Raw genomic sequence first — 16,753 nt, forward strand, 5'->3', positions numbered from 1 at the left:
AGATCGTCTTTCCTTTTATAGCCTTCCCTCGAATTAATTTCTAATTAGTGAATACTTTTCGTTCTACATTCTGTCACGTAGCCACTTATTATAAAAGCTGATAGGTATAACATTTGACACTCACTTTCTCTCCACAATCTATGCCGGACGGCCAGTCGCTCTATTCCTTCTATATACTGTAAGATTTTTATCTTTTGGGACTTTGTAGATATTATATCTACACCATTAAGACGCCGGAGCTTTTAACTTTGATTGTATAATCTTCAAGGATCAAACCCAAGCCCGCTGTCAAAGGACTACACAATAACTTCTTACCAATTGCCTGGAAGTGGAATTTTACGAGTCCGATCCTGTTATCAGAGGAATAGATCATCCAAGCCCATCAGCTGCCTGGAAACGTAAACTTACGAACCTGACATATTATCATAAGTTACGTAAAATATTCATATCTCTATTTGTAACTGCCACGATCACTGTTTATCTCTTTTAATTAAATTTCATCATTATTTTTATTTCATTGTAAATAAATCGTTAATTGTTTTTCATTTACAGTAACTAGTAAATTCTGGGGCCTCATTCTACATATATCTTTATGCATAGTCGAGTAACTCTTTACTCACTTGAGACCATGACAATAATAATAATGATAATAATGATAATGATAATAATAATAATAATAATAATAATAATAATAATAATAATAATTAACATATATATATTATATATATATATATGTATATATATATATATATATATATATATATATATATATATATATATATATATAAACGCAACAAATTATACTAGACATGCTCAAAGTGATTTAAAAGGGTCCACGGTCCAAGCAACACTTAAACATGTAGGAGGAGACATGCTGCTGTTAGACGATAATACATTATTTTCGACAGATACGGCGCAGATATTCACTTGACAACTGCGCACGGTGAGAGAATGTGAGTAAAGAGCCTTCTACAGGTACTCGATAAGAGCAGGATTCGAACCCAAGGTCTTCGATCCGAAAGCGAGTGTCATAGCACAAGACCACAAAGATGCACAAATGACATTATTAGAGTGAATGCGTTTACGATGTGTTTCATGATAGTTTTGCATTACGACACCGAAATTATGTTCTTTAAGACACTTAAAGGCAGCAAATAAAGTATTCCGAGGACACGAAGCATGATTACCTCAAGGGACAGCGTGGCTCAGCGGTACGGTCTTTGCTTCCTACCCAAAAGGTAACGATCACCCGCCGCTGCGCTGTGTGGCCTTGAGCAAGTCACCTAGCCCTAGCTCACTTTGCGGCGCTGCACTGCGGCTGACGCCTGGGTTATTGCAGTCTTCCCTTGGAATAAACCCTAAAGACAAATTTCCCCTTGGGGATGAATAAAGGGAATTTTATTTATTATTTATTTATTTATTAAAGTATTAAGACGAGTTTTCATGAATATTCACATTTATTGATTTTGTGTTAATGTATGCATGGGCCTAACTGTTATTCGTTTCCCGAAGAGCGTTATGCCATTGAATCCATACAAGTTGTTTAGATATGGAGAAGGACACACATTATGAGCTTGGCAGTGACAGTTTTCCTTGAATAATTCAAAGACTCCACAGTAAAATTACAGCACACCATAAGCATACTTGACGACGGTGAGGAGTGGGATGGACTTGCCTATTGTTTTCCTTTTATCCCATGAAGATATTCATGGGGGGTTGTATGTAACGTCCAGACATCATTGCATTGTTGAGATGTAATCGTAATGTTCCCATTTGTTTAGAATGTAGCCAAGCATACGAGGAAATTTATGATGACAAAGAAGAGGAAACCATTAGACAATAATGGGAACAGCCGTCTTATATATGAGTATTAATGTTTCGTAACCCCTAACATTTAAGTTAAATCTTGAGTTTAAAAGCTTAATGTGTTTATGAACTGGATATTGCATATAGGGAATGAGATTAGCGGAAGAGTAATGTCCCTTGATTGGGCGTCACCTTACAGAGAGAACGTCAAAATGGTTTTGCGCATGCGTCTCACTCGTCCTCGCTTTCGGTGAAGTATCTCATGCCGCACAACCAACATGACGTTCTCTCTCTAATAACTTTTCCGCTCGTGACTTCCAATCAAGGGAAGCTACTCTTCCGCTAATCTCATTCCCTATTACTGGTATTATTAGATTATTTGATAGGGAGGAGTAATTATCAGTTGTGCTCGCAAAAAAGAAGAAGAAATAAACAAGAGATAAACCTTAATCCAATTGAAGAATTACCCAAATGACATCCACCTCATGATACAATTTGTACAACACTTTGGGTTTAACGGGTTTATGACAATCCCATTTTAAAATGTGGCCTCAATAAGGTTATATATATATATATATATATATATATATATATATATATATATATATATATATATATATTAGAGAGAGAGAGATAGATAGATAGATAGATAGAGATAGATAGATAGATAGAGAGAGAGAGAGAGAGAGAGAGAGAGAGAGAGAGAGAGATGGTCATGTAGGTACTATTGTAATAATAATATGGTGAGTGGATAAGAAGAACATTATTTGAAATTGTCTCTGAAAGTCGATTAGGAATAGTATTCGCATTCATGGATATAAAAAAGGGATGCTTGATAATGATGTTTTATGTTGATATCAGCTTTCTTAGCTTCCTTGCACTTCGCTCAACACTTCTTTCCTCCGCACACTTTCCCTACAATAATTCTTTAGCAATATATTAACGAATCTTGACATTGCAGAGTCTGGTATGGAGGTCAAATCTAAAAAAAAATCGTCTTTGAATAATTTGAGATTTCTACCGGACAGCTCAACCCACTACGAGAAAGCGTAGCTGTAAAAGAAGTAGTCTCAGTGGGAAATGATGACATGCTACCCGAGATCAGTGTTTTTAATGTAATATGACCTGCAACATAAAATGAGGCATTGTCTCATCACTTGTCAGTTTACTAGGGAAATCTGAAAGTTAATCTAAAAGCAAAGTATCATTGTTAGAAAATGGAAGGTTACATTAATTACAAGCACGCGGTGCTTCATTGTAATCAACAACATGTTCTTGAACAGGTGAACTGGATCGAAAATGAAAAAAAAAAGAGATTTGTGATTATTTGTGACAGGGGATTTAGCAATCCAATGCTTTCGCTCGTCATCTAATTCAAATTTCTGAAAACAACAGCCTAATATACACTATTATTATTACATACAATGGTAACAACACTTCCTCCACATTCCTCCAGAATTGTAATGACTTCAATAACCTTTTAAAATTGAAATTCAGAAGTTAATGAATGGCAAAGAATAAGCCTGGCAAGGAAAGATTGTGAACCAAAAAAAACAACAAAAACATTTCACCATAATACCAAGCATTGTTGTAGCTGCTCTGTCAGGATAATCATGAGCATAACCAAAGACTTCACCACCACGATACGACAAAGAGGCTTTGATGTAAATCTCATCCACATTCAATATACATCCCCGGCTGCGCTGATATGGGCTTCTGGAAATAGAGGTATATAAACCTGCATTACTCATATTTTTGCTAACAGCAGTGATTTTCTGTAAAGCAGAAACGAATGGTAATTGTAAATACAGCTCACTCCGCTCAATCGCACATCGGTTAATCGCACATTCCGCTTATACGCTACACATTCACGAAAAAAACGGATTTTTTTTTCTATATAAATGCTCCGCTTAATCGCACACCTTCTCCGCTTAATCGCTACATCTTGATTCCATCTTGATTTAAGAAAAATATCTAAAAATACAATTTAAAAAGGTAATGAAAATGCGTTTCACACTGAACCAGTTCGGCACGTTAATATCGTCATCATCATCATCCACGGTGGCTTGTGCTCTTGAGTACGTTGCCGGTCAGCTCTCTCCACGAATCACGATCCTCTGCGGTGCGCATGAAATCTCATCTCATGTAGTTCCATATCTGAAGCAGACGTCGGAGGTCATCTTCCGCCAAGCTGATCTATCTCTTGCCAATTCTATTAAAGCAGCGCCACCTTTCTCAGCTTCATCTGTCCAAGTTCTTATCCCTTTCAAATACGTTATTCTTTGTCTTCCTCTTATTCTTTTTCCATTCATCTTTCCAGTCAAGGCGAGTATTTCCAAACCAGGGTGGCGGATAATGTGTCCTAAAAATTCCATTTGGCGTATGAAATAGGTCTTGCTTTTTAAGTCACATTTGGCCATTCTTAGGTTATTTAGATAAGTCATTCTTTGTCTTCCTCTAGCTCTCTTTCCTTCGATCATCCCAGATGTTACCAACTTTTCTATTCCGTCTCTTCTCCACACATGTCCCAGAAAGCGTAACTGCCTCTTTCTGATGTTATCGATCAGTATTCTTCCCTTTCTCACCTTCTCCAACACTTCCTCGTTCGTATACCTGTCTGTCCATGATACCCTTGACATTCTTCTATACACCCACATCTCAAATGCCTCTAACCTCCTCGTACATTCTTTGTCAAGCGTCCACGTTTCACAACCGTATAAATGGGTACTTATAACTTATGTTTCTACTACTTTCATTCTGGTCTTCAAGTTTAGGTTGTTGTTTGACACAATTGGTCGCATTTTATGGAACACGTTTTTTGCTATTGCTATTCTTTGTTTTATATCCTCTATGTCACGTGCGTCATGGGTGATAATAGTGCCTAAATATTCAAATTTCTTTACTTGTTTCATGGTCTCTCCTTTGCTTGACAAGTGGAAGGTCGCGTTGTTGTCATTCTTTGAGACCACCATGCATTCTGTTTTCTTAATATTTAGTTTCAGGCCCATCTCTTCACTTTTGCACACCACTACATCTAAAATTTCCTGCACGTATCGAGAGTGAAAAAAGATTTCCCGTTAACACAATTGGATTCAATAGTCTGATGTCACGTCGCCCAGCAACAGCAGCCATCGTGGTTCTAAACAAAGAAAATCGGTACTTTGTATTCTTCTTGCTGGCTAGAACTTTTCATATGTCTTGTGATCAGAATGTGTAAAAGTCAAAACATGATCAGATTTATGTGGGTTTTTTTTTTCATCTGGATACGCTTTTATGCTCGTCGGAGAAATATTTCATAAGGGCGTCCGCCATTATTCAGATAGTTTATAGCCGGTTACTAAGTTACCATAAGTCATTACGAGGGAAGTGACGTTACGACTGTTGAAGCGTATTTCACTGTCTCTCTGACCCCGACTAGGTCAGACGTACATTGCTTGTTAACTGACATTAAAGGATTACGCGACACGACGGGCTAATTGACTCAGCACTCGCTGTGTGCATCACAAGGTGTGAAACATGATCGCAGTCCACCCATTGCTGTGTGATTGTTTACAATGTCTGACCACTCGATTGCAATTAATTCTCTCCCTGTGCATTGTTTTCTTCTACTGGGCCGTAAACAATAAGAAAGGATTACAGGGAGGACTCATCTTTGTTTGATCTATACGGTCCGTGTTCACATAGATATGCGCTCAGCGCATAGTTGAGTCCTTGGAAAAGGCTCTTTACTCACATTCTCTTACCGTACTCAGGTGTAAAATGAATACCTGGCCGTTAACAGCGGTGTCTTTGTCCGAAAAATTGTAATATCGCCTAACAGGCGGCATGTCCCGTCCTTTATGTTAAATGTTGCTGCTGACCAGGGACCCGTTGTAAAGCGCTTTGAGCACATTTAGAACATATTATATAAAGCTCAATTAAAAAGCTCAATTATACACTCAAAAAGCATCAACTTAAGGCTGGTTTTCGAGATGGAAAGGTCGACAGAATGTCCTGCTTGAAAAAGAACATGACGAAAAACAATATGCTGATGTCTCTTCTGCCAGTCAATGGAGTGATGAAGTTTTGAAACAACTTCTTCAGCAGTACGACTCTAATGGCATTTACAATGCAGACGAGACGGGGCTTTAATACAATCAACGCTTCACGATAACCCTTCTTACAAACAATAAGAGAGAATTGCACAATATTATTGCACAAAAATATCGTCTGTCTTTGTGTTAGTCATTTTGTGTTGATGGCGAAAAAGTGGGATTGGGGGGGGGGGGGGGCATGGGCTAGGTCAACATCCTAGGGTGGGGGGGGGCTGGCTAGGTCACCATCTAGGGGTGGGGAGTGGGGGGGGGGCATGGGCTAGGTCAACCATCCCTAGGGGTGGGGAGTGGGGGGGGGCATGGGCTAGGTCAACCATCCCTAGGGGTGGGGAGTGGGGGGGGGGCATGGGCTAGGTCAACCATCCCTAGGGGTGGGGAGTGGGGGGGGGCGATGACCCAAGTTTGAGAACCACTATTCTACAGGGCATGGTATGAACTCTTGAACTGGGATTGATATTGAAGCGATTCTTCCATTTTCATAAAAACAGAACCTTCTCTTACAACTTTATCGTGAATTAGTAATCTTTATAGGAACATCATAGTGTGTTATGAAGAGGTCACGTTCACATGGTCTTATAAATAAAAGCCCTCCTATCTTCATAGCTTGACAGAAGTAAACCCGTGAAGTTCTTGGTAGTGTGAAATTAGGGGATTCTTATTATGTGCTTACTGTGTTAATTTTGGGAAGTTTTTTTGTTTGTTTGTTTTGTTTTGTTTTTTGTTTTTTTTTTTTTGGGGGGGGGGGGGCGTGTTTACATGGGATTTCTGTATATGTGACCCATCGTCTCAACACGGTATTATGTCGGGGTGCATTGTATGATGAAAATCATAGAAAATATTAATATATTTATTTTTCCCAATGAAACAAATTGTTTTTAATCTCCTCAATAATAACGAATTGAAATTAACTTATTATATATATATATATATATATATATATATATATATATATATATATATATATATATATATATAAAACATAAATCTTCGTTCATTTATTTCTGGACCAAATCAAGGGTTTAGTTTTAAATTGTAACAAATCGTCTCAAAACAGTAATAGTTGGTAATAAAAAAAAAACAAAGAGACCAAAACAACCCAAATTTTATTGTCTGTACGTACAGTAGCTACCTGCTCTTGACAAGATGTCAATAAAAAAAAGCATTCATCCACATTAATGGCTGCATTGATACTGTTTTGCCTAGAATAAAACCAACAGCTTTGTGCCATTATAAATTAGCCATCTCTCTCTCTCCCTCTCCCTTTTTCCTTCTCTATCTCTCACTCTGTCTCACGCCATCCCTCCCTCCCTCCTCTCTCCCTCTCTCTATCTCTCTCTTTCTCTCTCTCACTCTCTCTCTCTCTCCTTTCCTCCTTCTCTATCTCTCTCGCCATCCCTCCCTCCCTCCTCTCTCCCTCCCTCTATCTCTCTCTCTCTTTCTTTCTCTCTCTCTCTCCCACTCTCTCTCTTTCCTTCTCTCTCTCCTCTCCTCTCCTCTCTCTCCTTCCTTCCTCCTCTCTCTCCTCCCTCTCTCCCTCCCTCTTCTCTTCTCTCTCTTCTCTTCTCTCTCTCTCCTCTCTCTCTCTCTCTCTCTTCTTCTCCTTCTCTCTCTCTCTCTCTCTCTCTCTCTCTCTCTCCTTTCCTCCTTCTCTATCTCTCTCGCCTCCTCCTCCTCTCCCTCCCTCTTCTCTCCTCTCTTTCTTTCTCTCTCTTTCTCTCTCTTTCTCTCTCTTTCTCTCTCTTTCCTTCTCTCTCTCTCTCTCTCTCTCGCTCTCTAAAACTTATTTCTAACAAGCTACAACAAGAACTGTCCCCACCTCTTGCATGTGTTATGTTACATCTATGCAAAGTAATAATAAATATAATTAATTCCTATAACCACAAATTTCAAAAGGACCACGTTTAAAAAAAAAAGAAAATATTGATTCCAAAAAAGTATAACTTTTTTTTTAGAATACTGCCGACACATTTAGCTAGATATAAACTTTTAAAACTAATTAAAACACAGAAATGATGCGTAAAAATGTAGCCAACTGCTTTTCAAATTTATTTGTACTGTTTTCCTTTTTTAAAATAATTTCTACATACATCATGAGATCAGGAGAGTCCTTGGAAAAGGCTTTTTACTCGCATTCTCTCACAGTACTCAAGTGTAAAATGAGTACCTTGTCGTTAACAGCTGTCTCCCTATCTGAACAATTGTAATATCGCCTAGGTAAGGCACCATGTCTCATCCTACATGGTTAGTGCTGTTGTTGACTTGGGACCCCTTGTAAAGCGCTTTTGTAAACGTTCTTTTTTTCAATAACACAATAATAAGGTGATTAATGAATAATTATTAGAATATACCAAATCAGACTGTACTATGACTAATTAGCCAAAGTCCTTGGCTTAACATATTATAACCATAAATGTGATCCAACGTCTCAAAACGGTATTATGTCGGGATGAACTAGAGGCTAAAACGTCAAATTAAAGTTAAACTGGACAAAAAATGAATGATTGGTAATCTGCAACCTGAAATATGATATTCATTCTCCTCAATAAAGTTTATAAACTCAACGCAAGTCTGATATTTCTGGCTACAAATTTAATTTTTAGCTTCTTAATCATCCCGACTTAATACCGTTTTGAGGAGAGGGGTCACAAATACTCTATCTTAGCGAAACACAACCAAAAACACCACCTGAATATAAAAAAAAAAAAAAACAAAAAAAAAAAAACAACAAAAAAACCACCAAAACAAAAAAAAAACAACAACAAAAAAAAACAAGATGGGACTTCTCATTTATGGACTAATGTGCCTGGTGACATTGGTGATTCCATGTGAATCCTCGGACAACTTTACCAACTTAATCGATGACCATTTTAAAATTGAATCGTGTGGCGTTTCTGGCATGGACACGATCTTAAGAGCAATTCCGGCAAAGACTAACACCGCTTTCTCCCCAGTACATTGTGCACTTCTCTGCCACAGGGACAGCTGGTGCACGTATGCCATTTTCAAACAAGAAATGAATAATAATAATAATAATAATACTTGTGACCAAATCTACGGAATTACAAATACATTTCGATCAATAAACGAATTCAACACACTCCAAACTGCACCGAACTGCACAATTCTGATAAGAGTCGTAATTGAAACTTGGACAACGTTTGACTTTTCAGACATAATGATGTTGGAAAACCTTGACAAATATGCACACCTGAAATTGAACACGAAGTCTGCCAGAGTCTTGCGTTTTAACGAGCTTTCCCAAATCAGCGTGGATAGATCTACAGGGGGATTTATGATAGCGTCCAATCCAAAAGCGTTGGCGTTGTCACTCAGAAACGGAAGGGACCCGTCATTTGCTATTCCCTTTAGAAGCAAGCTGATGTATGTCTATGGCGATTCATCATTAATCAATGGTCTTTCGGTCAATATGAATGTTGGGAACACTCCAAATCTGGCATCCTTACCGATGGACTACGGGAACTTGTACCTGAGAAGAAAGCATGTGAGAATGGAGTCTGGTTTAATCCTTGCCAGTAAGTGCGGCTATGTGGTATGACACTGGCTTTTGGATCGGAAGGTCCTGGGTTCGAGCCTCGCTCGGCGCATAGTTGAGTCCTTGGAAAAGGCTCTTTACTCACATTCTCTTACCGTATTCAGGTGTAAAATGAGTACCTGACCGTTAACAGCGTTGTCTCTGTCCGAAAAATGTGTAATATCGCCTCACAGGCGTCATGTCTCGTCCTACATGTTATGTGTTGCTGTTGGTCAGGGACCCCTTGTAAAGCGCTTTGAGCTCGTTTAGTGGACATTGCGCTATATAAAAGCTCATTTTCTTTTAATTTTTAGTAGTAGTAGTAGTAGTAGTAGTAGTAGTAGTAGTAGTAGTAGTAGTAGTAGTAGTAGTAGTAGTAGTAGTAGTAGTAGTTGTAGTTATTGTTATTGTTATTGTAGCATTAGTATTACTAGTTGCAACAGTAGAAGTAGTAGTTTTAGTAGTAATTCAAGAGGTTTTCAACTATTACGTCTAACAAATAAATGATACTGTTTACCTAGAATAGAGGTGTAATATTTTTTTTTCTCGCGGATATTATGAGAGCATTGAATAATTTCTTGTTGGACTATATGTCCATATTTGAAAGAAGTTATTTTTAACCTCATTCGAAACCTAAGAATCCATCGAGCTGGCGGCGTATATCCAATTTAGCGTTTAAGGGCAGAAACAATTGATTGCTTCCATTTTCACAGGACACTATTCTATCGTGAAGTACTTTCTAATAAATGTATTGGACCCAGCTATCAGATCAATATACAAGGGACAGAGGGATCAAAAGAAGACATTCTTGACTTAATTGAAATTGAACAGAATTGAAATTTAACTCTTTGCAACAAGTTAAGATCTAAAAAGATATTTTATTTTGTTTAATTCTTCAATTTTCATAACCAAAACTTGTCTATTCATCAGATAATTTTAATGAGCTTATGATAGCTCACTTTCGCGGTTACAGGAGGTTAGAGCGACAACCAATCAGGTTAAATCTGGACGTGAAAAATCAAAAGGCGTATTTTGATATGTCAGAAATCATCAGTGAGGAACCTTCCAAGTATTCTCCGCAAGCCCCCTTCTATTTCACTTCAGTCAAAGAATCTGTTACTGACCAGAAGAGGTACATTTTCAAGCATGAAATCTTTGGAAATGAGAAACTGCTTTATGAAGAAGTTTCAATTCAAAGCACATATCCCTGGGTAATGGAAACATCTTGGAGAAGAATTAACGGTGATATAAGCACACAAATTGCCGAATTGAATGACGCATTTCTGCAAGGTAAACCGGCAACTTTAATTCTAGACAGCGATACTATTTCAGATATTATCATGGCGGTCATAGCTAAAGACACTATTACCGTCGCTCTAACGCCTTTTATATCTCCATTCAAAGGAGAAGAAAGTCAAAATACGAATTCTCACGAGCGTTATTTCCCTCTTTATCAGACAACAAAGTCGAGAACGGTTTTTTGTGCTTCAGAATCTGTGACAGGAGGTGGCACTTTATTCACATCAGGCGATGGTAACGTAGGGCGAAATGCCATGTGGTCTGTCAGCACCAAAAACTGGGTTAAAATCTTTGAGCACAATTACGATCACGCCATCACTTCAGGAACTTTAGAAAGTTTGAGCCGAGCCGTTAGAGATGGCCAAGATATTCGTGTGTGCGTAGAAATAGTTATCGGCCAAGTATACTGCTTCAACTCTCCGATCGTGACATCGAAATTGGACAATGACGAAGTTTTAATTCAAAGCTACCCGTTCATCAACCGATATGACGTTTTCTATAAACCGGATGTTATTTCCTGCCCAAAACAAAACATGATGTTGGTTTCGAGTAGTGGTTGGATAGATTTAATTGAATTTTCGGTAGGGTCTCCTGATAATAACACACCACAGAGAATAGGCTTTGAACTGATATCATGGTTCGCTCAACAAGATTAAGGTCCCTAAATTGAAATACAAATCAATGCCATGCAAAATTGGGATACCTTGGCATTTCAGTTGGTTTGAGAATTTTTATTCTAGTGGAAGACTGATTTTTGGAATGATTTTTAATTTCTTGCACTTTTCTTTCTATATTTCCTGAAATTTTATAAGATCATCATCATCATCATCATCATCATCATCATCATCATCATCATCCTCATCATCATCATCATCATCATATTAATCATCATCATCATCATCATCATAGTCATCATCATCATCATCATCATCATCATCATCATCATCATCATCACAATATACATCATTATTATCATCATAAGCACTATCCTCCTCATCCTCATCATCATAGTCATAGCCACCGTTATCGTTATCGTCATCATCATCATCATCATCATCATCATCATCATCATCATCATCATCACCATCATCATCATCACCCACAGTAGTAAACGCTTTGTTTGAATGTTGTTTGTTTACAATTGTATAATTATGCTGGATTGGATGTGTGTCCTGAATTGGCAAAGTGACTAAAATAAATTTAGAATTGAATAAGACAGAAAAGTCTTGACGTCACACCTCTACTATTGCGGTTCCAACTTCCTAGGAGGAGGTGTGTATGTAACCATCCTTCATGAGGACTACTAATGAAAAAGCCATATATTGAAACATAATGTGGTAAAACTATTTAACCCTCTCCTTAACAACCATAGGAAAAATCGTTACATTCGTTACGATCCAACCAGCACTCTTATCATTCAGATTTCTTTTGTAAATCACACAATTTAAAGAAAAATGTTTTATTATAGCTATAAAAACGTAACACTGTGTTGTAGAGATCATATTGCTGATCAATATTATGCATAAAATGTATTTGTTGCTTTTCTGTTTGAATAAGAAAAAAATATTTTTGTGTTGACTGGGTGTGAAATTTTGGGGAAATGGCTAGTAAGGAAAGGATTAAATGGCAGGATGCATTGACAGATTCTTTGGGTTACAGGGCGTAAAAGAGAGAGGATGGATGATCTTTATTAACAACCAGCATTTATTTAGACTAAGAAAAAAATGCCATCACTCTGAAACCAGAAAATCAATAACACAAGGTGTGCATCTACTTCTCGGAATGACTTCCAATGAGATTGAAACGGGTTTTTATTACATTGAACTTCTGTCCCCTTTGTAATTTAATTTGATTCAACCTCAGAGGAAAGATGTCACCCATTCAAATAATTTACTTGGTCATGGGAATAAGTCGATGGGAGACTAAAGGAGTATGAAATAACACTGTTGTGTTTTTGACGGGACACCAGAGTAATATTGTGGAATCACTCAACTCAGAAGCGTTAAGTGATTAAATGTGAGAGAACAGTTTTATTGCTCAGTATAAGTTAGAGTATATACAAATATATATCGTAACAACATTGTAAGTAGGAAAAACAGTATAAATAACTCAAATATAAGTAAGGATAGTAAGGAACAAAGAGTGCATCCTTCACATGGGCACGCAATTCCGATATTTGTAAGCACAAATAATATTTTAAACAATGGACTTAATGAATAATAACTAATTAAGCTGTAACTAAAATCAATTAGCTAAAAACAAAGGGGAGCAGCTCTTTCCTAGAGTAACTCGATGTATAAGTCCATAACAAACACATTCTCGTTTGAAAAAAGGGGCCAATGGTTTGATTGGTCAAATCTTGAATTGAGATCGTGACTGATACATATAACCCACAGCTTCAAAACAGTATTGTGACGGAATGAATAGGACCCATCAAAGTTAATTTTGGTATATATTGTGCGGCTATGTGGTCTTGTGGTATGACACTCGCTTTCGGATCGGGTAGTCCTGGGGTTCGAGACCTCGCTCGGTACCTGGGTCATTAACGGCGTCGTCTCTGTCGGATAAAAATTGTAACATCGCTTAAAAGGCGTCATGTCTCGTTCTATATATTATATGCTGCAGTTGGTCAGAGATCCGTTATAAAGCGCTTTGAGCACGTTTAGTGGATAATGCGCTATATAACAGCTTAAGTGTTTAGTCTATAAAATATCGAAATAGGACTTTGAAGTTGTTTTATGCTTTGTTTACGTGCTTACGAGTATAGATAGAATGCGCTTGGCCAAGGAGTTCACAACATTGCCATCTGGAAGAATAACGAACCAACACACAAACTCTGTGTAACCATGAACTTTTATAGTCTGATTAATACAGTTTAGTGAGAACAACTCACAAACGCGGATGGCAAAAACAATAACAAAGGCCTGAGTGACGTCATCTGCATACTATCTATATTATTGTGTGTCTAATATTATTTTCAGACTTAGGGCAGACATAAGTTTGCTGCCGGTATAAGGGACACAACCGTGTAAACATATATTTTACATAGGTAAATCTATCTAACCTCCCTTAATTCTTTGACCATGATGTATTGGGTTAACAAGACAATCGTTTTGCATTCATTATTAGATGTCGCTGTTGCTGCTATCGCAGATGCTGCTGATGGTGGTAGTGGTTAGTGGTGGTAGGGGTTGCATTTATGGTTGTGCGGCTATGTGGTAAGATACTCTCTCGGCGCATAGTCGAGTCTTTGGAAAAAGCTCTTTACTCATATTCTCTCACCGTACTCAGGTGTAAAATGACTACCTGGTCATTAACAGCGTTGTCTTGTCGGAAAAAATTGTAATATCGCCTAAACAGGCGTTCTACGTTTTACGTGGTGCTGTTGGACAGGGACACTTTGTAAAGCGCTTTGAGCACTATCTTAAATACTAGTAGGAGTGTTGTGGTGGTAGTTCTGGTCATGGAAGTTCAAAAAAAAAGAAAAAAAAACAAGTTTCAGCCACTTGAATATCAAATTCCACTAACTTTGAGAAGTCGAAGGAAAGAGTTCTAGATATCGCATAAAACAATTAAGATCAGTTATCCACCAGTTGTACAAGTGAAGGTGATCCCCGGGTTTGTTTGTTTGTTTTTTGTAAAACCAGTTAACTGCCAAACTCTAAAAGAACACGTTTTTTTGGTTGTAAAATGTGACCCCTCGTCACAAAACGGTATTAAGTCGGGATGATTAAGATGCTGAAAATCGAATTTGTAGCCAGAAATATCAGACTTAAGTTGAGTTTATATGCCTTATAGAGGAGAAGGAATATCATATTTTACGGTGCTAAATACCAACGTTTTATATTTTTGACCAGTCTAACTATAATTTGACTTTGTAGCATCTGGTCCATCCCGACATAATACCGTTTTGGGACGTTGGGTCACAAATGGCTTGAAAACTGTCTTTCAATGGGGATGATCTATATTACCTTTCCATTTGCTTGAGGTCATTCGGCACACGGCAAAGTATGCTCAAAATGACCCACAAAGTGAAAAGTGTTTTTTATAAATGTAACATCACGATTGGTCGTTATTTTCAGCTTGACACAGGGTATGTTTACAACTTTTATAAAAAAAGGAGCGTTTTTACATTTGTTAAGAAATATCCAATCGTTGTATAGCAACAAATCATGTGATCGATGACTAGGTTGGACGAAAATATGAATATAGATCGCACCCATAATCAATCGATTTAAATGACCTTCATCTTGGCAAAAACTCTCAAACCTAGGACCTCGCAGGGCCTGGTGACGCAGCAGTATGGTATCTCGTATTGTTACAAGTCAAGCGATGTTTAGCAGGGTCTGTATCTGGGCGGGTGACACTAATTGTGAAAAATGATTCTCCCAATGTTGTGTCCTTTCGATTCGGCATGACAGACATTGTAAGAGTTTTAGTACAAAAATGATTCGGGTTACACGGTGCTTGTGATACAACTATTAATTCATTGGGATCGTGAATAGCTCATATGGTAGAGTCACGCTCTCACAGGCGAGGCGGAGTTGTCGTACCAGTAAGGTCGCGGGTTGAAACACCCCCATCACCGCCGCGAGAAATGCTTTATTCTCTATTGTCTTCTGGCACGTTCGTACTCGCTTCATCTCTTGTTGTTATTAATCCATTTCAGCGCTAGTAAAAAGGAAGCTGATAGAGGAAAAGCTGTAGAGATGAAGATTAAAGCAAATAGAAATAGCAAGACACAGGGGATTGGTTCAAATAGGGAGCATACAGAAGATTCCATAAGCAATCCATCAATATAAGTATGCCAATATACCTATTTTGACATTGCCTAAAAAACGATAAAGGTACAGGCAAAAAATACTGTTTGATGGATTCACTCAAAATATTCTTATTAAACCAATAATAGTACAATATAGAGAGACGATTTACAAGAAAAAAATACACTCTCTTAAAAAAAGGTTCTATTCAATTGACTGCCTCCTTCCCAGCTCAGTAACTCCTAGCAAGACTAGGACAAACCCTCAAGCAATCTCAATCCAAAAAAGCACCATGAAAAGCAAAAATGTGGGACTATGTGGTCTTGGGGTATGACACTCGCTTTCGGATCGAAAGGTCTCTGGTTCGAGCGTCGCTCGGCGCATAGTTGAGTCCTCGGAAAAAGGCTCATAACTCCAATTCTCTTATCGTACTCAGGTGTAAAATGGGTGCCTGGCCGTTAACAGCGTTGTCTCTGTCAGAGATAAAATTGTATTATCACTTAACAGGCGTCATGTCTTCTATTTGTGACGTGTCTCTGTCGGTCACGAGCCCTTTGCAAAGCGCTGTGAGCACGTTAGTGTATATTGCGCTATATAAAAGCTCAAGGTTTTTTTGGTTAAAAACAAACAAACAAAAACAAACAAATATGTCAGATAGAAGACGGAGAGTGTAATATCTCTGTGAAATGACCCCACTCAGCTCATCTCACCTCACTCTGCTGACCGAGGTGGTCGTAGAAGAGACATTAGAGATGACTTTGCAGTATAAGCCCCTCATCCCTTGTTTGTGATTAATGGTTTTACGGCGCTTGAAACATATTTAGATCACATCAGCAGCGCCAGTAAAAAGAAGAAAATGGAATAGTCAAAACATTCTATTATTTACAATCAAAGCACCCAAGAAAAGGTAACACAAAGGGGAATTGGTTCAAAGAGGGAACAGATGTAGATTCCGAGAGCATATCATCAATTATGTACTTTGTTTGAGATCACCTTAAAGTCTAATCCAGACACCAACACAGAATCCCACTAAGAGGAACACACTCAAATTAATAACAGAATACATAACTAACCATGGATAACAGAGAAATGATTTACAAGGAAAACAAAAATCATTTCCCAATACTATTTCTATACAGTTGACTGTTTCCCTCCCAGCCAAGGACTTCAGCCAGGGCTGGGACAAAACAAATAAGTAATCCCATTCCAAAACAAAGACAAAAAGTAACTCGGAAAACAGATATAAGGAGATAGAAGACAGA

The 16,753-nt window shown here is 37.9% G+C and overlaps 1 protein-coding gene across 1 annotated transcript; it reads left to right on the top strand.

Annotated features, from left to right (window-relative positions):
• The first annotated feature begins 8,557 nt into the window (after positions 1 to 8,557).
• LOC144959312 (uncharacterized) lies at positions 8,558 to 11,941 on the top strand. Its single transcript, XM_078891859.1, has 2 exons — positions 8,558 to 9,433; positions 10,363 to 11,941. Exons 1-2 carry the CDS (start codon positions 8,674 to 8,676, stop codon positions 11,385 to 11,387), a joined length of 1,785 nt encoding a protein of 594 aa, XP_078747985.1. The 5' UTR covers positions 8,558 to 8,673; the 3' UTR covers positions 11,388 to 11,941.
• Positions 11,942 to 16,753: the final 4,812 nt, after the last annotated feature.

This window comes from Berghia stephanieae, chromosome 13 (genome assembly GCF_034508935.2).
Source record: "Berghia stephanieae isolate SIO BIC M18660-M18661 chromosome 13, UCSD_Bste_1.3, whole genome shotgun sequence".
NCBI classification, from domain to species: domain Eukaryota; kingdom Metazoa; phylum Mollusca; class Gastropoda; order Nudibranchia; family Aeolidiidae; genus Berghia; species Berghia stephanieae.